Source organism: Mytilus trossulus, chromosome 10, assembly GCF_036588685.1.
Source record: "Mytilus trossulus isolate FHL-02 chromosome 10, PNRI_Mtr1.1.1.hap1, whole genome shotgun sequence".
Taxonomy (NCBI): Eukaryota; Metazoa; Mollusca; class Bivalvia; order Mytilida; family Mytilidae; genus Mytilus; species Mytilus trossulus.
Genome location: NC_086382.1, coordinates 56,084,510 through 56,110,348, shown reverse-complemented (window position 1 = coordinate 56,110,348; position 25,839 = coordinate 56,084,510). Strand labels below are relative to the sequence as shown.

Sequence of the window (25,839 nt, the reverse complement as noted above, 5' to 3'; positions counted from 1 at the left end):
GCAATAAAACTTTGTGAATATATATATTATGTCATAATGAACATATTTAAACCATAAGTGAAAAATCGTGAATTTTCCCTTTAATATGGATATTGGAAGCCAATAATTTCTACCATTTAAAGCATTTTAGTGTTACTGACATTACGCTATTGATTTTTTTCTGTCAGAGTATCCAGAAAAAAATTTCCATAAAGATAAATATAGTGTAACAGAAACTCTGTTTATTCATACAAGCCAATAAGACAAAAAAGAAATATCAGAATTTTCTTTTGAAATTCTTTCTTTCATTCACTGAAAAACAGGAGAGAGAATTTCCATGCAAAGAGAACATAGTATCAATTTAATCGAATAATACCTCCTGTTTTTTTCTGTCATTTAAAATTCGGGTCACATATTATCTATGAAGGAAAAATAAAAACTCAAATCTACTTTACTATTACTACGAAAGTGTGATCATAGTACTACTGGGAGTGGAGCAGTAATTGTATTTTGAAGATTTAGTAACACTTCTGTCCAAGGTAAAGGGAGGGTTTAGCAATCACAAACATGTTTAACCCCACCCCTGTATGTGCCTGTCCAAAGTAAACAGCCTATAGTTCAGTGGTTGCTAGAATTTCACATCTGTCAAATATTTTTTTGGCAAATTGTTTCAATGTAGGCTGTTTTCTCGAATGTAGGACAGAAAGTCACAGGACAAAAAGTCACAGACAAAAAGTCACGGACAAAAAGTCACAGGACAAAAAGTCACAATTCAGTTTTTAGAGTATTTTTCTTTAAACAAGAAAAAATAGTTTTAAAAACAAAGTTTTTGTTTTTTTCTTGAACTCTTATATATAAAGCAACTTTGTAATTAAAATTTATTCAATAAATATCAATGATGAACAAATAATTGTTCTGAAAACAAAATGTCAAAGTGACTTTGTACTTAAATGGCTTCATGGTGCCAAAAAATGTCCCCTTTGCATGATTAGAATTTGATAACTTTTCATTTAACAAAGCTTATGAACAATGTCCTACACTGAAAAATAAATAGATGTAATAAAAAGAAAATATTTCAAGATCTTTCTCTTATATATTCAAACAATTGTCAAAAAAATAATTGTGACTTTTTGTCCTGTGACTTTTCGTCCTATCAAATTTGTAACTTTATGTCCTGTGACTTTTTGTCCTGTGACTTTCTGTCCGTTTACCGTTTTGAATGTAGGACAGAAAGTCACAGGACAAAAAGTCACAGACAAAAAGTCACGGACAAAAAGTCACAGGACAAAAAGTCACAATTCAGTTTTTAGAGTATTTTTCTTTAAACAAGAAAAAATAGTTTTAAAAACAAAGTTTTTGTTTTTTTCTTGAACTCTTATATATAAAGCAACTTTGTAATTAAAATTTATTCAATAAATATCAATGATGAACAAATAATTGTTCTGAAAACAAAATGTCAAAGTGACTTTGTACTTAAATGGCTTCATGGTGCCAAAAAATGTCCCCTTTGCATGATTAGAATTTTATAACTTTTCATTTAACAAAGCTTATGAACAATGTCCTACACTGAAAAATAAATAGATGTAATAAAAAGAAAATATTTCAAGATCTTTCTCTTATATATTCAAACAATTGTCAAAAAAATAATTGTGACTTTTTGTCCTGTGACTTTTCGTCCTATCAAATTTGTAACTTTATGTCCTGTGACTTTTTGTCCATTGACCTACATGTATTAAATGATTATTTCACAAAAGCCTCATTCCTTTAAAACTGAAAATCTTAAACATCTTCAATTCACTGAACCCAGTAAACTAACCAGCTGAGTTGCAATGATCAGTAATATAATTTGATATTGATTTGTATAAAAACCCATCAATCTCTTTCTTCTGTAGCTATATATATAGGACAGTCTCGTTTTGAAATCCATAAATATATAAACCAAGATGTAAATACACTTGTAGAAGAAAAGATCTTTACAACATTTTACTATAAAAAAAATTATCAATGGTCAGGCATGAATACACAAATTACGCAGAGATATCTGGATCACAATCATGCAATTGCATTAAGGCAAAGCATAATATAAGACAATATAAATACAGAAAGCACTTGTAAGGATTTTATACAATTATTATATATTAACTCATTTCACCCTCTTCATATTATATTACATTTTGTGATCAACATATTGAAATGAAGTGATATTATTTGATGAAGCTATGCAGTATAACAATATTTAATGCAGCGACCTACTGACCTCTTCCTCATTAACTGGTCCTAGATCGAGTGGTCTTTTCTGAATAGCATGTTTTAAAATAAATGTCATAAGAATTTTTCTGTTTATACATACTTCATTATATAGTGCTTGATATAATTTCTATTGTGTCATTTTTATACATGTTTTTTTTTTAAAAAGCGAGGAAAAGTGCAATATATAGGCGGGGGGGGTCTTTGAAAGTTACTTTCACTTTTATCTGGTGGCAAAATATTCCCTTTAAGATCGTATACAAGTGAAGAACATTTTTAATACATAATCAAATCGGCTTGTGGACCTTTAGGCCAAAATTATTTTAGCACCTGATCAATCATTTCACATGTATTTTTTATTTCCCATTTTAATGAAAACTACAGAGCTGAACAATACACAAGTTGTTTGATTAAACATTAATCATGTTAATTTAATAATGTAATAAAACATGTTAAAATAACCAAAATAAAGTAAGGTGTAAATATGTCACATAAAGTGGTGTAATATATCATTTAAATGTTGTGTTGTTTTGATATATTTTTTTTTATAGTTATAATGGGGTATATATTGTAAACTTTGATATTCTTTCAATTACAAAAATGTAGTTAGTAAAAGAACATCATTTGGACTGTCGGATAGTTGCCTCATTGGCAATCATACCACATCATTGAAAACTATTACATAACAATACAAATGCATCTACACTTGTAGATCTATATTGCAGAAAATGATATAAATCCATACAGATATGTATGCTTATAAAAGCAGACAAAAAAAAACATGTTCAGATTATAATGTAAAGTAAAAATAACATGATAGATATCTAGTACATGTATATATTACAAGCAAGTACATCTTCTAAGAAAAATAAGTAGCCAAAAAACTCACAATTACTGTTAATTCAGATATTTTTGCATGCATTTATTATTACAGCATTTATTATTGCAATTGATGAAGATTTGACAAAAATTTTGGGTTAATTATTGCAAGTTTTCAGGAAAAGCATACAAATTATGCTATCACAGTAAAAGGAGGTTTTTTTACACACTTATACATAATCCAGTCTCTTTTGTTTGCAATAATATATACATTGCAAAATTGTGAATTTACAGTATTTCTAGCTTGTTTAATATTCATTATATATTGATGGGTTACCTGTTGATTGCCTTTATAATCATCAGCCTCTGCAGTACCATTACCACGTCCATTAGAATCTGTCACTGGAAAAGAAACAAAATGTCTATAACATAATAACTTATAAAGAATCAAAATAAGTCATATAAATTTCAGTATTAATCATATGATTATTGCAGAATAGAGTTGCAGGTCTTAAGGACTGTTAAAAACTTCTTAAAAGGGGAATATGCCAATAATGATATAAATTAAGATATCGGTTGAAGAGACTACAGAGGGATCAGTGAAAAGTTCATATTGAATGTTTGTTTATCAACTATAATTTACAATTTAAACATCAAAACTTAAATATTCATTTGCTGTTAATCTTTATGAAAAGAAATGAAGCAGAAGTTTTTGTTTTTTAAATGTTCATAGATAAATTAGACTTGAGGCTTATATGAGGAGACTTAGTCAAAAATCAACAACCTCATGTCACTAACCTCAACTATTTTTCTCTACTACCAATTTTTAAACTGATAAAAAAATAAAACTATAAAATGCTGCTCTTTTAAATATATGAATATATAATCTAGGTACTTACCAAGTGTATAACCTCCTGACATATAGACCTCCTGACATATTATATATATCTTTTAATAAGATATTTACATACACATATTAATATAAAACTTTATATCAATCATTTTTTATATCAAACATTTTGAGATAAAGAAATTATCAGTGTGATGAACACTGGAATGTTGTCAAATAGTTTATTTCAGCGTGGGCATTACTTATATATCTACCCACCTCTCTTTAAATATTTACATATATGTAGCCTTAAGAAATTTTAATGTGTTGTTTTATTTTTGCAATTAAACATGCATTTATATAGTGTTGTTCTATGTTGTGATGTTATACTACTGTTCCAGAAAAGGGAGAAGGTTTGTTACCATTAAAATGTTTAATCCTGCTGCAATTGTTTGCACCTGTCCTACATGTAAGTCAGGAGTCAGATGTTTAGTGATCGTCATCTCTTTATGTGGTTCATAAGTGTTTCTTATTTATCGTTTTTGTATACATTTTAGATTAGACTGTTGGTTTTCTGTTTAAATGGGTTTACACTAGTAATTTTTGGGGCCCTTTATAGCTTGCTGTTTGGTGTGAGCCTAGGCTCCGTGTTGAAAACCATACCTTAACCTATAATGGTTTACTTTGATATATTGTGACTTGAATGAAGAGTTGTCTCGTTGACACAATACTTCATCTTCCTATATATCTATGAGTATGGTTGATATAAAACCAAACTATAAAAGGACAGCATATCAATAAAAGTAAAGAATATTAAAGCTCCTTAGTTAGACCCTAAGATCTAAAAATAAAACATTTTTAAGTTTAAATTCATTGATGGAAAAAATGCCTGAGGAATTTTGTACTTATTCAATTTGTTGATGAACAAGATTGTTACTGATGTAACTAGTCACTGTCCATTTAGGATTTTCAGGATTGATTGTTGTTTGTTTAGTGTAATATGGCCAATATTTCATGGCTATACAAAACAAGCTGTATGACATCATTGTACAGTTGCTGATATAAGAGTGTTAACAGCAAGACATTAAAATTGAGAATGGAAATTGGGAATGTGTCAAAGAGACAATACAACCAAAAGGCAGGAAACAGCATTATATTTTAATTGTGTATGCTTGAAACTTCTTGCATTTCATGCAAAACATATCTTATTTGTAGTTCTTGTCATTTATATCAAAAATATATATTGTAACTAGATGACTTATATATACAGAGAGGTGGGTAAAAACATGTTCGGGAAATGCCTTGGTTCAAACTAGTCTACCGATAATTGAACTAAAACAATAGCCTTTTTGATAAATTCATGTGTTTATGACATAATTAAGACATTACTTTTTTAATTTCAAGTATCCAAAGTATTCGTCGTATTCAATTATCAGAAGAAATCAGAATTCAAATTAGTTTAAAAGGAAGAAATTTACTGGTTTGCAATTTCAGGGGTGAAAAAATGTCTTATATAGACTTTATTAATGATGGAAGTGTTTAACAACCTTGACTGGCTTTTCAGCCCTAGGACAGTTGGGTAGACTTTATTAGTACAAATATTTGAGAAGAACCTCAATTTTATTTTACAATTCAGTGTCTGCTGGTGGTGACATTAAGACATGTTTCTGGCATAATTGTCAGAGAGATGCAAGTACAATCTACTTACTTTGACCTTCAAATCCAATGGGTGCTGGTGGTGGCATGGGCACTTCTGTCTGGTCATGAGGATTTGGATAAAGTGGTTGAGTGGATGGAGTCACCTCTTGAATGGTAATAATAAGGTATATGTACATTGTAACTAACTGAATTTTATTCTCAATTTTCCTAAATTGAAGTTTTTTTAGCTTCTTTATATCACTTTTAAAGTATATTTTGGGGTTTAGACAACTTAAAGCAACAATGCTGACTAAAATAATACAGAGGACAACCTATTTAGTTGCAGAAATGTTGGCATGAACGATTCAAAATATTATAAATTGCAATATACAGTGATCAAAAGGAAAAAGGTGAAATTTGAAACAATGCAATTATCAAGGCAGAATATCAATTTACCACAAAAGCTCCAAAATTAGTACATGTATCTGATATGAAGTATATAAATGAAATGGGTGGTGACATATTACATAAATGTACTATGCTTGTACTTAGAAAGTTCCTATAATTCATACTGTAAAAATTACTGTACCATTTAGTACTTATTCCTGACATTTTTTTGCTTCATTCAACTTCAATCAGACTAGCTATCAAATCAGTAATTATCTATTTTCCAACACTGGAATTAATATATAATTGATTTTAGATCTGTAATCAAGAGATACATTTTTTTATTTGTTTGCCTTAGGAGGGACATAAAATTTCATTGACAATGAAGAGCTAACAGAATTGCATGTGCAGGAGCAGTCGATTTTTCAGTTGAAGAACCAGTCTACAATAGTTGTGTAAGTGTAACAACATAATCAAAGCATCAATTGACAGAGACTACTGGAGTAATTACTATTAAATAAAATTGAAAATGAAAATGAAAATGGGGAATGTTTCAAAACACAAAATTGGACCAAAGAAGAGAAAACAGGCTAAATCCACAAACAAGTCTTCAAAACAGCTAGAAAATACTGTGCTAGGACTCCGAGCCTAGGAGGCGTGCTTCAGCTGGCCCCTTAACAAAAATGTGTACTAATTCAGTGAAAATAGTACAATTATGTGGTTTTCATTCAGTATATATATTTGAAGAAAAGTTGTGCTAGCACCATCCATTCCATCCAATATCTATAGCTAGTTCCTGTCATTTTTGCATGTAATTCAATCAATTGTTTAAATACACAAATCTGAGACCTAAAAAACAGACAGACATTACTGATAACCAATTTATTTTGTTATAGACCATTATGTCACTGTTTTATTGAATCTGATTGACACTAGCAGCATACAAAATAGTTTATCTGTAACAACTTCAAATAAAATGTAAATCTGTGTTAGCAGGTGATTACAGAATATTGATATGTGTGATATTTTTATCAAATTTCCATGTAATAACTTGATATATATCTAGATCAAGTTGTGTTCAGAGATAACCTTGTGAATGTTTTGGCAACGAATAAACTGTTTATAACAATATTGGAATTTCCGGAAGTATGAATCTTAATATAGCCTTATCTTAATCCAGGTTTCATGATACATGGTTCTTTTATAATTTACAATTATTGGATATTGTTTGTGTATCATAGATCTGCTTTTAGTTTTTTTAAACGAAGAAACTGTTTTGTTTTGTATTAGAGACAGGACATAAAACTTTCACCTAAATTATAAAAGACACATCAGTTATAATGTTATCTACATTGTTTAAGCAGAAGCAAATTACATAATCAGGTAATAAACAGTAAGGTGTTTTTTTCAAATCCAGCAGATTATAATAAATTTTTATTAAATAAAAGAATGTGCCACAAGACACAAGTGCACCCCCCCCCCCCCCCTCAAAAGAAATGGATGGACGAAATGATAAGACAGACAATCTCTTACACAGATGCACACATAAAAAATTTAAGTGCTTACATTAGCTGCATCTCAATGATGTTAACAAATTCAGAGATAAACTTGAACACATTTTTTTAACCAAATATTGAGAAAATTTCAATTTACAGTGAATGACTACAAAATGTACCTTCTCAGAGGACTTTAAAGTAGGAAATAGGAAGAGTTCATACTTTTGATTGTAAGCTGCATAGCCGAGAATTCATTTAACAAGGCATGAAAGCACTTCAAACTTGTTTTTGCCTTCTTTAATAATACAGGTATTGAATCTTTATTCAAATAATTATTAGGCATGCTGGACATATAACCTGAAAGCTTATCAATAAAAAAGGTGTGTCCATCTTTGAGTTACAGTTTTTATCATTAAATCAATAAAACTTCAATGCTTAAGTTAGATTAGAATGAACATAATGAACAGAATCACCTGAAAATAAAAAAAATCTTAAAACAAAGCAACAACCTAGACAAATACAATTGAGTATGGTAGACTGTAGTATAAAAATATAAAACTTACTTGACATTCTCACATATTATTCCCATTTACATTGAGTATAACCTTTAATTATCATTATGTAAAAAATATCATAAAGTGTGTGAAGCTGTTGTCCACATCTCTATACAGCACCTACTTAGCACATTTAGCACAGCTATATATATACACAGACAAGCTAGGTTTGTTTATAAATGGACAAACTCACTTTCAATTAGACATTCCAACTGATATGGGCACAGTTTGACTGTGTTATCTCTATATATTGGTAACCAGGTATTCAGTCATTTCTTTATAAACATTAATATATTTCACAATCAAGATTGGTTGACTGCATTATAAGTATTTTACACATGATAATCTTCATTCAACACTTGGATTCTATTCTCACCTGTGAAATTCTTCTGATGCAGTTATCACATTCAGATTTCATCAATGGGGATCGCAATAAGAGGGAGGTTTTAATTTGATTTCATTTTATGATACATATTAAAAACATAAAAATAAAGGAGATCTTTGTATCATGTAGGAAATTGTCATATAATTTGTAACTCCTTTGCCCCATTAGAGTTTTTTTATCAATGGTACCTATATAATGATAATCAGAAATTTTTTAGGAATTATTTCCCCCAAAATAACAGATATTTTTTTATTGATCATTTTTGACAGGGATTTAGTCTCTCTTAAAATAACTTATAAAATGTTTCTGTTAACTTAAAAGGTTCTAAACTGACTAATACAAGATATCATATGAGCTATAATAATAATTAATGAAGACTTATAGCTAGGTAAATGGTAAAAAGATGTTGGTCTTTTTTTTGTTGCTAAAATTGCCTCTATCATTTAGTTATCTAGCAATTAGTCTTGTAGTTGCCGAATTTGATCTTCAGAAGAAAAAAAAATCTGAATTAAATACCTCCAAAAATAAACATTGAATGAAAGTGTATGAACTTAAAACTAAAACAAATACTAACCTCTTACCACTATCTGATATATTCCTAAACAATGATGATGTACAAGTCAGTAAATATAAAGTCAATTATTGAGATTAACTTTATTTAATTTTCTTCAGTGTTATTTTCCATCTTATTCTTCCATGTCTTATTTGTAAAAGAAAATCATCAGAAGACGACTGTCACTGCATTAAGATAAACCTCCTACTTTATTTTTTTATTTTTTGAATACAGAAAAAAATCTTTTCAGAGGCACAGAGGCATTACATAAGTACAAAGACAACAAAGAAATAAATTTTGGAGAAATTCATTTTCAAATTGAATCAAGGTGAACAAATGTAACTTCAAGTTATCTTGGTATTTAAATACAGTCTACACCCCTAATGCATTGTGGTGGTCATTACTAATAGAGTATAGTTTAAAATCAGTTATCTCAGTAGAAAATGAAACACTTAAAAGTATTTTAAGGCAAACACAACTTGTCATATCTAACACTGTCACCTAATAAGTTATAACTATTGACAAATTGTGACGGTGGATATACATGTACAACTTTTGTTTTGATGTTTAGCCTGCAGTAATAATCTCAACAAGCATTTATAACATTGTTACACTGATTAGATTGGGCTTTCTTCCTTATAGAAAGTCATTTACAACTAGATCTACTGTTATAAATATAATATATACACCAAATACAGAAAATAATTGTATATATATTTTACCACTCAGGACAAGAAAATTTTTGATTTGGAACTATTAAAAAAAGTCCTCAAATTTAAATTTGTCATGAAACGTCCACAATCCTGCAATTTTTTTCCTGCTGTTTCTTTCTCAATATATCAAAGACAATAACAATCAAAACCAAACTGTAACCAAAAATACAAACTCACAAAACCAAAGGACATGTACATCAACAGTTATAAATAATAAATAAGAAACAACTTTGTTTTAAGAAACATAACCTTTTTCCAAATTTCTTTGCTTATAAACAGATTAAACTAACATGTTCACATTTTTGTAAATCTATATATCTAGACTGTTTTTTGTGACTTATATATACTTTTCAAATGTATTTCAAACAAACATATGCTAGCAACTTCAGTGACTATGAGCATCTCCCTAGATAATGAATTATGAGCATCAACCATTATTGTCTTCCAAACCTTATAATTTCATAAAAATTCAAGCAATGTTCCAACTTGGTATTAATTTTAATGAAAATAGTTTATTGACTTTTAACTGCTAATAAAAAACCTTCTTATGCAGGTCTTTACACGAGTATATGGAATGTTCCCTTAACTATCCTACTGTTATGATTATCTTAAAGCCTATATTTTTGTAGTTTTTACATCCAGTCACCAACATTACAAGACTATGGATGGTCCTAAATTCAAAGTTAAAAAAATGTGAAATAACTTACTGTATGTATGTGAGCTTTTCATCTTTAAGGGTGTGTCCTAATCAATGAATGATCATTGAATTAAAGAAACATAGTCAGCTGATTAATGGAAACATCTGATACAGGAATATGTTATATCAGGTAAAAAGCAATACAATTTTTTTAATCCAAGAGGAGAATAACTTTCCATTCTGATCAATACAAAAGTAATACTTCTGAATATTTGTCTAGAAGATCTGGGCTGTAGGCAGATACTGAATGGGGTTTAATATTTTATTTCTGAAAAAGGGACCAGCTACATGTAGATCAATAACAGAAAATAGGACTCAATAACAGATTTTGTCAATCCACAATGCTATTGAAATTCATTTGGAGGTTTGTTAAAATGTGTCTGAATTTTATGTTACATTGTATATGGAGAAAATAAAATACTTCCCTGAAGAAAACAATAACAAAATGTACATGTATATAAAATACTTTAAAACAAGAAACTTATTGTGTTCAGAAGAAAAATTACATGCTGTTAATTCAGAAGTTGTTGCATGTATTTATTTTTGTGATTTTAAAGAACAGATGAAAATGTGAGATTAACTATTGTGGAATCATGATCAGGTACAACTGCATACAAATACATGTATCAGATATATCAGAATGCTAGATTTATTATGATACATTTGTACTCACCTTGTTGCATAATTAGCAATATTCAAAGTTTTATTTTTAAACCTTGAAATAATTTCTGAATATATACAGTATGTAGATAATTCTTTTGAACAAAAACAATTGGGGGTTTATTGCAAAAGGGTTATCTTAAGACCAATTACATATTAGTTACATATTAGTTATTGAAACACTGGTCATTATCATGCTATATGGACAATGATGTCAGTGGTATTGACAAGGAAAGTGATAATTACTGAGCAGCATTATAGAGGATACAACAATGTAAATTTAGCACATAACAGACAGACCATTGGTGAACAGATCATCTCTGACCAGGATGACTTGTTTACTCTGGCTGGAATAGACTTGCAAAAATTATGGTACCAGAGCAACATGGGAGCAGCAACCAATGACCATTGGACATCTGATAAATATATACAATGTATGTTTTAACTGTCAAGAGCAATCATATAAAAAATACATGTAAGGTACAAATGTATGATTGCGAGACAATTCTCAACAAGAGACCAAATTAAATGACACAGAAATAAATAGCTAAAGGTCACCTTACGGCCTTTAACAATGAGCAAACCCATTACAGTATATTCATGTTTAACATGCTTACCTTGTGGTGGAGGCTGATTAAACCCTACATCAATCTGTGCTGAAATTACAGAAAAATAAATTTGATAAAAATATACGATTTTATTATAATAGTAATTAATAATATATCATAATTTAATAAAACCTTTATTTTAAGTGACTTTCAATATTAAAACAATTTAACAACAGTTACACATTTAATTGGGAATAGAGAATACAGGGTACATGTACTATGTATAAATATCAATATGGGCCAATAGATTCTTGCAGGGGAAAATTTGCTGATTACATGTATATAATCATACATGTAGGCTACATGTATACTACATTCCCCATTAACCCCACTAAGGCATGACTGGGGCTGCCACCTTTAAGGCAGTCAGTGGGTCCCTCTTTATGAAAATTTCTGGATCTGCCAATGACAAGTGTCTGGTCGCATTGATCTGCATATTTAATTTAACAGTATCAGATTCAACAAGGGGGGTGGTGCATCAGGGGGTGGAACACCCCCTCCCCCTTTTACATGTACCAAGATTTCCCAGGAACCCTTGAACTATCACTGGACTGGTTCACAACTAACACACTGCTGTCACTAGACCTGGCTACCTATTTAATACATATATTGTAATTCTAACAGGACATGTAACAGACTAACCAAAAAAAGACTAGAATTTTAGTGGAAAGTAGCACGACTATATATACATGTATAGTGAATTCATAAACCATAAAAATATTAGATAAAATGAAATATAAAAATCTTTGCAAAGTTATTTTCTAACTGTTTGTTTATCATTAGATGCCTTATAATTATAGCAGGAACATATATATATATATTAGATATACTGTTCCCAGATTATAGATACTATCTTTTGACATGTTGGAGTGTTGTACACAATACTCAATAGATTCATACCTTGATCTGCACCCTGAAGCTCAAACCCAATCGGCGGTGGTCTAGAGTGGTCCATAATTACTAATATGTAATTTTAATAATCCGTTTGTCAATTATTTGTGTATAGTAGCGTTTACATGTGGACTACACCCAAATTATTGACACTGACTAACACAAATGTTAACAATGTAAACATCACAAATCATGCACAACAATACCACAGTTCCTAACAAAACGGAATAGCCAAGCGTTTAAACTTTATAGATTGTATAATACTTGAAATTTTAATTTGTTCCGTCACTGACAAAAAAGTTGCCACACAAAAATTGCCAACTTTAAAGCGGTAACAGAAAACGCATAAACCTGTTTCCCATCTATTCCAAAAAAATATTCCCAAATGGGTCGTCTGCAGGTGGCGTTATTTTCCTACGGTTTCACTAAGGACCAACGTCCGAAAACACACAGATCACTTACATTTTAAAAATATATTGTCTTTTCGTTGTTATAAAATGCGTGATGAATTCTATATTTTACAACTGCAATGTGTTCGAGTTTTCAGTAAAAATAAACATGTGTAGAACTGAAAAAAACTTTACTTTAGGTTAGAATATGTGTACGTATGGTTTCTTCCTCCTCCTTTCTTAGGAGCACCACGTGCACCATAAGTTTGAGAAACCATGGAAGTAATGTCATTTTACTTCCTTGGGTAAACCACTTTTTGAACTCGAGTAGGGCATTATGATGGAATTTTATTCAGAAAAGCCGTGGCATCAATGTTCTCTCAACTTTCATGTTACAATAGCACAATTATTTGTTTACATGCATTTACATACCAGATAAGTGTAATGTAATTTCAGTCACCAGAAATAAAAAAACAATCACATTTAACTACACATTACACAATCATTCTTTAGAACATGTAACATCAGCAAAATATCTGGGGGTCACCATCAGTTCAAACCTTAAATGGGATGTGCATATTAACAACATATGCAAGAAAGCTAATAGCACACTAGGCTTTCTAAAGAGGAACCTGAACATAAGTTCAACATCCATTAAAGAGCAAGCATATAAGTCCCTAGTAAGACCATCACTAGAGTATGCTTGCTCTGTTTGGGATCCATACTTACAACAAGACATAGATAGCATTGAAAAAGTTCAAAGGAGGGCTGCGCGTTTTGTTACCAACAAATACAGAAACACCTCAAGCGTTGGTAACATGTTACAACATCTTGAATGGCGCAGTCTCTCTGACAGAAGAAAAGACTCCAGATTGGTAATGCTCTACAAAATTGAACACGAAAAGGTTGCAATCCCTAAACAAAATAAATTAATTCCACAAAAAAGACAAACAAGACATACAAATTCGAACAGCTTCCAAATTCCATCCTGCAAAACACAGTACAGAAAAGAGTCATATTTTCCAAGAACTATCACCGACTGGAACAAACTGCCGGACACCATTGTAAATTGCACTTCAGTCGACTCTTTCAAATCTTCAATTTCAAAGCATCAATATTAACTCAATTACAACATCTTACTTTATTATACAAAACATTTATATTTTTAATTTTCCTATTTTTTAAAAATTGTACATTTTTCCAATCTATGTCTTGTTGTAAGTTTCCTCCTGTGACATAATCTTCAATTTGTTGAAGGCGGTCACTATATGGTAGAATAGAATAGAATAGTATAGCCAAAGATGCCGGTACTTCCAGAAAATTAAATGTTACCTATTATGAGTGTACGGGAGATGTGGTGTTTTTCCATGATTAAGATTAAAATTGAAAATTTCGATGTAATTTGAAATATACTTTATTTAAAAAATTGACGTGAATTTCACGTGATAAAATATGCACGTGAGTTTTACATGAGATTCACCTCAAACGAGCTTATTTTATATGAGTTTCGTGTATTATCAGTCGTTTGAGGTGAATTTTACATTTTTTTTTTAATAAAGAACAAAAGAGTAGAGCATGCTAGATGACCAAGTGATCAGTATGTTGGAGTTTCTCATTGACAACATATTTCTTGAATTTGGAGATAGACTTTTTCAACAAGTTTAGGCATTCCTACGGGAACGAACTGTGCGCTTCTCTTTTTTTCTCCATATGAATCTGAGTTTCTTCAGACACTTTCAGACATATTGACGATGTTCTTTCCATTAACAATCCAAACTTTTCTGATTGGGGGATTAATATATCCCCAGAACTAAAAATTAAGTACACAACATACACGGCTTCCTCCACCTCATTTTAGACTTATACCTCGAATTTTACGTACACAGTCATTTCAGTAAAAAGTTCATCAGAAAGTACAAAAAAAAGTAAAATCACAAATATTGAACTTCGAGTAAAATTCAAAAAGTCCCTAATCAAATGCCAAAATCAAAAGATGAAACACACCAAACGAATGGACAACGACTGTCATATTCCTGACTTAGTACAGGCATTTTCTTAGTAGGAAAATGGTGGATGAAGCCTGGTTTTACTAGCGCTAAACCTCTCACTTGCATGATAGTCGCATAAATTTCCATATTAAATATTGACAACGATGAAGAAATAGATATGAATATTTTTATGTGTGTGACTTTTTGTTACAAATCTATGAAATGAGAAGGGAATGTCGTTTGATATAGATATTACCCGGTCACTGGTTATTTATGACTGGTATAACATACAGAGATGCAGAGTCGTCTCATTGGATTTCATATATCACATCTTCCTGTTTGTAGGAACATATTGGTTTTAGTAAGTTTTTCAAATGAATAAGTGTGACTCGTGATGTCTGATGAGAGTATTTTATGATGACTTTTGTATGCATGGCCATGGTCTATTCTGCAGAGTACCTGCCGGTGCAGATGCAATATACAATCAGATATTCTATTGTGTTGACTAGTATAGGCGAATATAAACACTGTTTACACATTGAAATAGCAAACCAGATACTTAAGGAAATGTCAAAACATTATAAGATAAGATAAGATAAGAAATCTTTATTTTGATTTGGCATAGGTACAAATAAGAAACACAAGCTCTGAGGAGCTTTTGACAGAATATAAAAACATATCAATACCATAAAAACAGTGCATTTTGACATATAAAACAACCTGTAATACAAAGTTGAAATCTCACATACAAAGCATGCAATAAAAATAAGCAAACAAAATTCGAATGAAGTAAAAACATGTTTGACCAGAGCAACCAAAAAGCAGCATAAATAATAAACAGCTCAAAATTATCTGCAAGCAGAACAGCGACATTCCAAACCGTTCCAGGACTGAACAAGACTTTTAAAATGTGAAAAACTGTTCTCAGTCCTGAAATGAATTGGAAGGCTGTTCCATAAAGTAGCAGCAGAAAATTTGAACGATTTTTTTTTACCGTAACGGGTTGACTTTACCTGTGGAATTTCAAGAATATTTACATACCTGAAAGAATATTTAGATTTTTTGACATTTACCAAATTTTGTAAGCACACAGTCCTGAGCTATGTTATTTATAAATTTAAAAGTTTCTAGAGCCATTGTTCTTATCCGTCTGATCTGCAATGAGGGCACCTTAGCTTTAAGTAAGAGGTCCTCGTAGGAGCTGGTAAAATCCTCATACACAAAACGGAGTGCTCTTTCCTGCACTTTTTCTAGTTTTTTGGAATTTTCTCAGTGCAAAAATGCCATGCCAAAGGGCAAAAATTGAAATTACTAAGAATAAAAGTATGAAATATAGTAAGTTTACTAAGTCTATCCAAAACTGAGCCTAATCGTTTTAAAACATTTAATTGCTGTGATGCCTTCCTGCAGATTGAGCTGATATGAACATCAAAATTTAGCTGGTAGTCTATTCAATGCCTAATAATTTTACTGTTTTTTCACATGTAAGGTTCGAATTTTGAATATGTATAGATGGGTTCTTTTCAAATGTTTTTTTGCCAACAGCCAAAACTTGAAATTTGTCAGGATTTGCTTGCATTTTATTCACCCTGAACCAATCAATAAGTATTTTTGAATCAGATTCCAAAGTTAACAATGAAGAAGAGCTAAATTAAGAAACATTTTAAAATTACCGGCACAACTGATATTGATCTGAAAATCTGTCGCACATTTGATTATTCAGATGCATCAACTTATAGAGTTATTCTTCTTTATACAACTGGATTCTTTATATTGTTTATGTATTGAAACAACTTTTATATTTTTAGTATTGACTAATCAATATAAATAAAATATCATCCTTAGGTGTTTTCTTTAGGTAAGTTGCATTTGGAAATATTATGTTACCGTGATGTATGTTTTACCGTATTACTTCCATGTGACCTGACACTGACATTTTTTTGTATGATATGGGAAATTAACAAACGTAATTTTCTAGTAACAGATGCATTTGCAAATTACATTGACTTTCATTCAATACCTTAAATTCAAGTTTTTTTTAGTTTTAGTTTTTTTTTTCACGTTGAAAATTCTAACAATTCAGAATACATATATTATATTATAATATTATATCATTAATTCGTATATTTTAACAAATTTGATTCGTTTAGGGATAGTCACATGTTAAACTATATTTTCGAAGGTAAAGAGAAAACGGCGGATAGCAAAAAGCACATTGACCGGCAAAAAGCATATCGCACGGTTATTTTTAGAATATGTAAAAACCGATATACTTTGTGACGTCATGTAATAAATTTCAGGATATTGTTTAACGTTTCAAAACACATGATATCTGTGATCGATTATTTGACGAAAAAATCTTCAAATACATAAGATGTTAAAAAAAAAAGTAAATGAAATAACAACCAATATATGTTGTTATTGTCAAGAAGACAATATGTAATATCTATAAAAATTCCAACAAATCTAAATGACGATTTTGATACAAATATGGTTGGAAATTAATAATATAACAAATATAGCCTTTGTATGAGGTCAATACAGGATATATCGACCCAAAGAAGTATATCGACCTCGGACTTCGTCCTCAGTCAATATACTTCTTTCAGGTCAATATATCCATTTATCATATATTTAGAACAAAATACAGCTATTTTGTATATCTAATAAAGGTTCGTTTTTCCAGTCTGTATCACCTACCCTGTATTGCATACCCTGTATCGCATGGCTAAACCCGTATCGCATACCCCGTATCGCATGGTAAAACCCGTATCGCATACCTTTTTTTTTTTTTTTTTTTTTTTACATTTTTAATACATGAAGTCATTTTTTTTGGTTTTTTTTTGGCTTAAGAAAAAAATTCCTCAAAATAGGTAATTTTTTTGAATGACGTCATTGTTTGATATGTAACGTCTTTGAAGTTTTCATATTGTATGTGACGTCAAGTTTTCACAACATATTTTTTGTCACACTAAATGTAACTATAAAAAATACAAAACACTCAAATAAATACAATAATAAACAAAATATTTTTAAAACAACAGATTGTAAGGTAACACAGGTGCTTCGTATAAATAATTGAGCAGTTATTTTAAGGCTTTGAAACAAGACAAAAGCAGAACTGAAGGTAATAGGCGAGTGTATAATTTGAAAAAGACGTCTAGTTAAGGACTTTAATGCACCCACCTAACACACGGCTAATTTCTGCTTTAAATGATAGAATAATGATTTAACTTTGATTTTTGCCCGGTCGTCACAAAATCGTACGGTGCAGTTTTTGTAAAAATGACGTTTATTTCAGAAATTATTTGAAAATTATGACATAACGACATATTTTTCAAGCAAAAGAAATTAGTAGTATCTCTTCTTTTAGACAGAATAATTAAGTAAATTAGATTCTTTAAATAATGACAAACAATATTTACAACTGTAAGTCCGCATGCTTTTGCATTCCTTCTAAATATTTGACATTTTGTACAAAAATTTTCATAATCCTGATCTTTTCGGATCTACAATTATTTTTTAATTAAATGCTTTTGCACTCTATCCGTTTTAGAACACACCAAATTACTCATCAGTTATCGTTTTTTCATTCAAGATCAAGACTTTATCTCAACATTTCTTAAAATCACGAATTTCTGTAATTTTATGATGTTGGGTAAAATCACTATCGGTTCCGGAATCCCTTATCTATTTCGTTATCGTTTTTTTACTGAATAAATTAGTCGATTTCCGTGTACTAAATAGTGCTATTAGAGTACGATAAATCATATTTAAACGGTTCTATTTCTATCTTTAACTTCAGTGTAGCTTAAATAGATATAAAATCGTCCGAAATTAAGATCAAATCAAGGTAAAACATAGTTTTTGAGTTCTGTAGAATTCACCCCTTTCTAAATAAGGAACCGTATCGGAAAATTGTCGAAAATCTTCCGAGTCGTGTCAAATTTTCACTGTCCAGTTCACAATCAAACCCTTCCTATGCTAAAAAGCCAAAACGATCCATTAATTGACACAGATACATAGTATGTTATATATTTACTACAGAGAAAATATGCAGTTAAACACTTAAACGAAGATACAGTTGTATTGCCGCAGTGGGAAAACGAAAAGATGAAATTAACAGAAGACTGGTCGATGAATATAAAAAAAATGAAAACATCCCATTTGAAAATTCAAAATATCATAAGAATTGCTATAAATATTTCAAAAGTAAGTTTTGTCTGTACAAAGACTTTGTACTACACGTACCAATTCTAACGACCAGTCTCTTCTCATATACCAACGAGGGCAGTAGATCTACAACTTATTCTGATTGTTCTATTTGTATATGATGCAATTGTATAAAGCCTATAAGCAAGTTACACAACTTCATAAGGTATCCTCTGAGGAGCAAACTTGTATTGAGTGTTACTACATATATCTCCTACAATGATCTGACTTACAAAATAACTTATGATAATTTTAAGATTAAATCTTTATACCATCGAGCTTGCATCGCTAAATATTTGTTACACCATTTGAAATCAGAAAGTAAAGAGCTATTTAATTCTGAGCATAAAACAGCTTTTACTAACATTTCGACGATTAAAGACGACGTGCATGTATACAAGGAAGTATTCTGGTTAACAACTTTACTGATTACTTGATCAGTTAACCGGGCTTAATTTCTGCTCGATGATCGCCGCCGAGAAAACCACACAACATATTATCAGCTTCAACAAAAACTATAAAATGTTAATTTATAGTTATATGTTAACAGCCTCAACAAGACCAAGGTAAATCCAATATTGTATACAGTATCTCTATAATGTTGTCTTATGCCGTAATGACGGAAAACTACCCGTTTAAAATGACTGTGATATATAGTCTGTCAATTTTAAAGATCTGAGCATTGACTGCGAAACTGGTTGTAAGCACTTTATGCAGCTACTAGTATTTTACAGAAGCAGATATATAGAGGGTAAAGTTGTAATTCAATCAGATGAATATCCATTATCTAAAAACATTTCACTGGACTATTCAATTGAAATTATGGCACCTGCTTTAAAAATATTTCTGTATTGTCTTTTGGATGATGGCACATCTGCGGCAGTCTCTGCGGCAGTCAATAAAGCGTACAATATTCCTATTGACAAAGTTCTTAGATGTAAAGCTTTAGTAGAATGTATATTATCTTTATTTTTTTTTCCTCTAGTTCATTTATGTTTATCATTACAAATGCACCGTATTTATGGACACACCTTTGATAATTATTAAACAAGTTTGACTGATCAGGAGATTAGAAAAATTGAAAATGGGGCATACATTCTACATGGCATTGTTTTTCTTCTGGGGTACAAATTTTATCCAAGACAATGTCGACCTAACAACAGAAACAATAAGTTCTCCGTATGACTTTGGTTGGCTAAAAGGAAACATCGGTCCGGTATGATGTCATCCAACTTTCTACAAGATTTGATCTGTTCACGCATTGGTATAGGTATAGGGGGAGGGTTGAGATTTCCCAAAACATGTTTAACCCCGACACAATTTTGCGCCTGTCCCAAGTCAGAAGCCTCTGGCCTTTCTTAGTTTTGTATAATTTTTTATTTTAACTTCTTGAGTATATTTCGAAGCTTAATATGACGTTCATTATCAAACAAACTAGTACATTTTTGTTTAGGGGTCAGCTGAAGAACTCCTCCAGGTTTTGAAGTTTCTTGCTGCATTGATGACCTATTTGGTGGTCTTCGGTCGCTGCCTGCTTTTTGAACGGGTTGGTGTCTCTTTGACAAATCCTTCATGTCCATTTCCCAATTTTTATTTCAATCTGTATATAGTAGATCTTATGTCCGCTTTGAGCAAACCCTCTGCTGTACTGATACATACCCATACAGTGATATTGTTGACTTTTTTCAAAACTACCTCTACCCTTTTTTTTTGGAAAATATGCGCAATTTTCATCAAATTGTGAAATTTAGAATAAGCCATGAATTTGACTGAAACTTCGATTTACAGACCCCCTTTCAAGAGTCAAGTCCTGCTTTGGAATGCAACTCCTTTTTGTCAGTAATGATACATAGTTAGACCCTCATATCTGCACATACAGTCATTTTAGGCATGAAAAATGTATAAATGAGTGTTTTTCAGTTTGAATTCATGCACAATAACTACTGAGACTGCTCTTTTTGGGAAAAACGTTGTCTTTTTGGGAATAATTTTAAGCCATTTTTTTTCCAAATTGAGATTCTTATTCAGGGGAAAAAAACCTTTATTCTCCACTAATAAAGGCAAACAATATCACTGTCATGCCAAGGAAGTTGTCTTTGTATGGACATGTTGACCGATAAGAATGATGAGATTACAAGATAAAATGAAGCTATAATAATCCGATATCGCAATATTTCATACACCTAAATGGTCGAACATCTCATTGGTCCGACGTTTCGATCATTTAGGTTACACGCTAACGGAATTTTAACACAAGAAAGCCAAATAAAAGGTTCAGTAATAGGATAACCTTGTCCTCCCTTTTGAAGCAGTAAAACAAGATATAAAAAAGTAAGACTTAGAGCCAATGTAGCCGAACGTCATCACTAGCGTAATTTAAAAAAAGTACAAACTATTTTGTCAAGTGTTGTTTGATTAATTAGATATCTCAAGATACACGGCGGCCGACTAAAGTAAAAGCAAACACAGTTTGACGTACAATGAGTAATCATATTTTCCTTGTGATGTTTTATATTAAAATTGTCAATTTGTTGATATAAATATACTAGTAGCACTTTACTCATTTTAGTTATGTTAGTTAGTACTCTTATCATATCTGAGTTAGTGATGTAAATGGAATTGCGGTATGATCCAGACTCAACATATTGCACTACAATAATAAAAAAGAAATCTGCCCTATTGTTGTCTCATCTTGAAGCAGTTGGCAGGCTTTCAATCTAACAGGAGACCATTCGCTTCCTCAATTTTATTGTACAGCTCATCATGGGACTTTTCTAACCAATTAAAAATACGTCATATGTTATATTTCCCCTTGCTTCAAATATTTTATTTCGGAATATTTATATCAAATTTAAAGATATATGTTTGTTAATACGTGTAATCAAATGATATGGAGGAATTATAAGATTTAGATGATGCAAGGATGACTATAGATACATTTGTTTTATACTTAATGATTGATTTTCAAAGACTCCGAGAGAAAACGTTACGTAAATGCGTTAACCCGTTAAAATCAACCAAAATTAATTAATATTATGATAGAAATATATTTTCCCAACAGTAATACAGCATTTCCATAAAATTGTTTTGTTTTTGCATTTGTTTTGACTCGATTTTTCCACTGGAAGTATCCGAGAACTGAAATTGCACCCATGACCTTTGACCTCGATTTAAAAAAAAATGCACCATAATTTCTTTTGACGACCGGGATATTTAGAAAGTACACATTTTTAGCTTTCCAATGATATATAATTTAGCCGTGTGTTAGATAGGTGCATTAAAAATGTAAATTTGGCTCTCATATCACTCGCCTATAACCCAGTGCTATGGATCAGAAAACAGTTCGTAAAATATAATACTCTTCTGTTGAAATATATGATAAAGCGTATAATACATGGCAAAATCCGTATCACATGCCGTATCACCCTCGACCAATATCATCCCTCGGGCCTAAGGGCCCTTGGGCTGATATTGATGTCTCGGGATGATACGACATATGATACGGATTTTGCCATGTATTATTCTCTATGTATCGACCTCATACAAAGGCTATATTTGTATAATACTTTCAAAATGTTTTCAATCTTTGTTCTTATATGACAGCAATTGTTCTGCCTCCCAAAATATAAGGCTTCCCCTTAAACTTTTAACCAGTATTTTAACGGGGGGTCAGTACAATAGTCATCTAAATTTCTGGAACTTTCAATCTCACTCTTTGTTATGGAGCAAATGAGGGGTTTATAGTATCCTTTGAATGAACGTTTAAAAATTCTGCTCAAAGGGACTCTTTTTCTCCTTACCTTTAAAATCATGACACTTTCCAACAATTTGTGCAACCTCAAATTAATATGTGGAAAGAGTTTATTGGAGAGACTGGACAATGTATCTAATAATAGCTTCGGAGGCATTCAAGAATGTTGTAAATTAGCTGATATAAATCCTTAACTTCTAGAATTCAAGATCTTTGTCGAGCCTCGTTTTATAGCTCTCACTTGGGAATTTCCCGGTACATGCTGAAGTGAACCAATTATTGCTTCCGAATCTGGATAGTGTCAATCTTGTGTTGACATACTACTTTAAATGTTGTTCATATATAAGTCATGTTTATACTATATTCCGTGAACAGTAAAACCAACAACAAACAATTTGCAGAATTCGGAATATAGAAAGAGCTAGTTACCGAACGCTACAGTTCAAAATAAACTAAGATACAACCAGTAGATGAAATAACAAACAGACTGAGAAAAGCATTACATTTTATAACAAAATAAATTTGTTTACCGATGAAGACAATATTTCAAGATTTTAATACAGTGTTGAATTGACTACTTTAATATAAGAATAAGTTTCTTCAAAGAATCATAAGTTTTCAAATCCATTTTATAGAAACATGTTTATTGAATGCTAGATGATTTTTACATGTTTATGTCGGTTGACCGGTAGCTGTCTTTGTGTTATCCTATACACAATACTATTTTCTATGTTATTTCAAGTATACATACTCGTATTTCTGACGTCATTGTACCTGTATATCTGGTTAAATTACGTATTATATAGAACTGTGTTTAACATATATAATAATTCAATGATAATCAATTAATATTCATCAAGTTATCATTGTCTTCCATTTACTCTTTGTTCTGCTTCTTCCTTCACACCTCTTCGGAAAATTTTCCCAACCGCAGTTTTAGGAAAACTGTCAAAGAAAAGATGGATTCTAGAATTTTCTGTGAATTTAATCTGACTTTTGACGCCTGCTGATAGATATAATTTGAGTTCATCTTCTGAAAGTAGTGAACCTTTTCGCAAAACGATGCACGCACAGACCTTTTGAAAACAAACTGGATCACTGACAGGAACTACACAAACTTCTGCTACTGCTGGATGTATTTTAATCTCGTCTTCGATGTAAGAAGGTGAGATTGATTCACCATAACATAAAATGATATCTGAACAACGTCCTGTGACTGTAAAATCTCCATTATCATTCATAAATGCTATGTCATCTGTTTTGTACCAACCATCAGTTCCAAGTACTTTATTTGTTTTATCTGGATTTCTATGGTAACCTCCAAAAGCAACTCGATGTCGAACAAAGAGCTCTCCTACTTCATTCTGTGGCAATGTTTTACCGTCCGACCTATTGACGACTTTCATTTCGACTCCCGGCAAAGGTTTGCCGACATTATAGTCGGAAAAGTCGGACGCCGCTCGAGACCTTTTCACAGAAACACATCCCATTTCTGTTGATCCGTAAAGACAAATAAATTCTCTACAAAATCTTGGAACCACTTGAGCACACTCTTTTGAAACAGGAACTCCACTTGTAGCTATAACCCTTGAACTTATTTCGTTTTCGTCTCTTTTCAGAATTTCCATCGCAAAAGCTGGTAGGAACTGAGACACTGTACAGTTATCTTGTTTAATTATTTCAATCGCAAAGTTGCAGATTTCGCTGATGCTTTGTAAAGTAAACTGGTCAGATGAGGTCACATGTGTAGCTCCGCATACCAAAAATACGGACGGATATCCAGCTCCCCAGTTAAATAACCTGTCGTTAAAATATACATCGCAAGATTCCATGTTATATGCAGCGATAAATCCTTGACCGAATTCAAGCATTTGTAAATGCGTCTTTGGTACGAGTTTCGAGATCCCGGTACTACCAGACGTCATTAAAAACGCGGCAATGTCATCTGGATCCAGAAATGGTAAGTTTATATTCTGATACTTAGTTCCGATACTTAAAATATCAGAAATCGTGCAACAATCTTCAAAACCTGTTATTGAATTGTCTAAAGCAACAAATTTCAGAAAGGGGAGTAGACGTTCTTTTTTCAGCTCCATCATTTTAGTTTCTGATTCGCTTCTCGTAAGAATATTATCCAGAAAATCACGAATTGAACTATCCTTCTCGTTAGCCATCAATATAGCTTTACAATTTCCTGGAATTTGCAGAATTGGTATTATATCTCGACCGTCCTTGTACTTGAATGACATATGTAAAGGAACCGCTCCTGCCATTAATATTCCAAAGGTTGAAACAAGCCATTCTTTACTGTTGGGAAAAGACATACCTATAGTGTCATTTTTCTTAATCCCAAGATGTACAAGACCCTTGGCAATTGTCTGACTCTGCTGGTATAAGTCTTTACATGTTATAACTTCACGACTTCCAGACGTAGAATGGATGATAAATGCAGCTTTGTTCGGAGTGTTTGTAGCATAATGTTGTATTCTATTGGGAATGGTGCAATACATGAAAGGCTTTGTCATAGGTAACTGGTCAAAGCTTAAACTAAAATGGTCCATGTTGCTTCTTATTTGAATGAATTCTAGCAACCTATCCATTTATAATGTTTATATTAGTGTTGTGTCTCATTTGCAAGTCCTATTTTTATAGTCAAGACACGAACTAAGTGGTTTTTAATGTTGATGGTAAGTTAATTCAGAATGCATTATATTGTACGGCTTATTTTACTTTTAAATTAACGAAACAAATATATGACCAGTCATAGTGAAGACCTATTGGTGACCCTCTGTTGTTGTCTGTTCTGTGGTCAGGTTGTTGTCTCTTTTACCCATTCCCCATTTCCATTCTGGATTTTATATAATTGCTGTGAGCATTACGTCTATAAGTTTGCACAGTGACGTAATATTAACAGATTATTTCCATACTGAATCTAAAGTATAGCTGCTTTTCTATAAAGTATGAAATAGTTACATTTGAAAATTTAAGTTCAACACAAGAATATATCATATATGGTGCCACAAAATTGACATATTCCGCATAT

General features: G+C 31.3%; 2 protein-coding genes across 2 annotated transcripts in view; both read right to left on the bottom strand.

Moving 5' to 3' along the window:
* The window catches only part of LOC134688210 (anoctamin-4-like), a 54,040-nt gene extending 41,176 nt beyond the window's left edge, over nt 1-12,864 (bottom strand). The window contains exons 1-6 of the mRNA XM_063548688.1: nt 12,466-12,864; nt 11,575-11,613; nt 8,909-8,932; nt 5,583-5,678; nt 3,383-3,447; nt 2,237-2,275 (exon numbers count right to left, since the gene is read on the bottom strand). Of these exons, the coding sequence (XP_063404758.1) occupies nt 2,237-2,275; nt 3,383-3,447; nt 5,583-5,678; nt 8,909-8,932; nt 11,575-11,613; nt 12,466-12,520 (318 nt within the window). The 5' untranslated portion in view covers nt 12,521-12,864. The remainder of the gene's footprint in view (nt 1-2,236; nt 2,276-3,382; nt 3,448-5,582; nt 5,679-8,908; nt 8,933-11,574; nt 11,614-12,465) is intronic.
* A 10,738-nt stretch (nt 12,865-23,602) lies between these two features.
* Nucleotides 23,603-25,352, bottom strand: LOC134686372 (medium-chain acyl-CoA ligase ACSF2, mitochondrial-like). Its single transcript, XM_063546041.1, has one exon. The coding sequence runs from the start codon at nt 25,319-25,321 to the stop codon at nt 23,660-23,662; it is 1,662 nt and encodes a 553-aa protein (XP_063402111.1). The 5' UTR covers nt 25,322-25,352; the 3' UTR covers nt 23,603-23,659.
* Nucleotides 25,353-25,839: the final 487 nt, after the last annotated feature.

What these genes read in the sequence shown, in the direction of transcription:
- LOC134686372 (XM_063546041.1), bottom strand. Translation starts at nt 25,321, where the DNA reads ATGACAAAGCCTTTCATGTATTGCACCATTCCCAATAGAATACAACAT.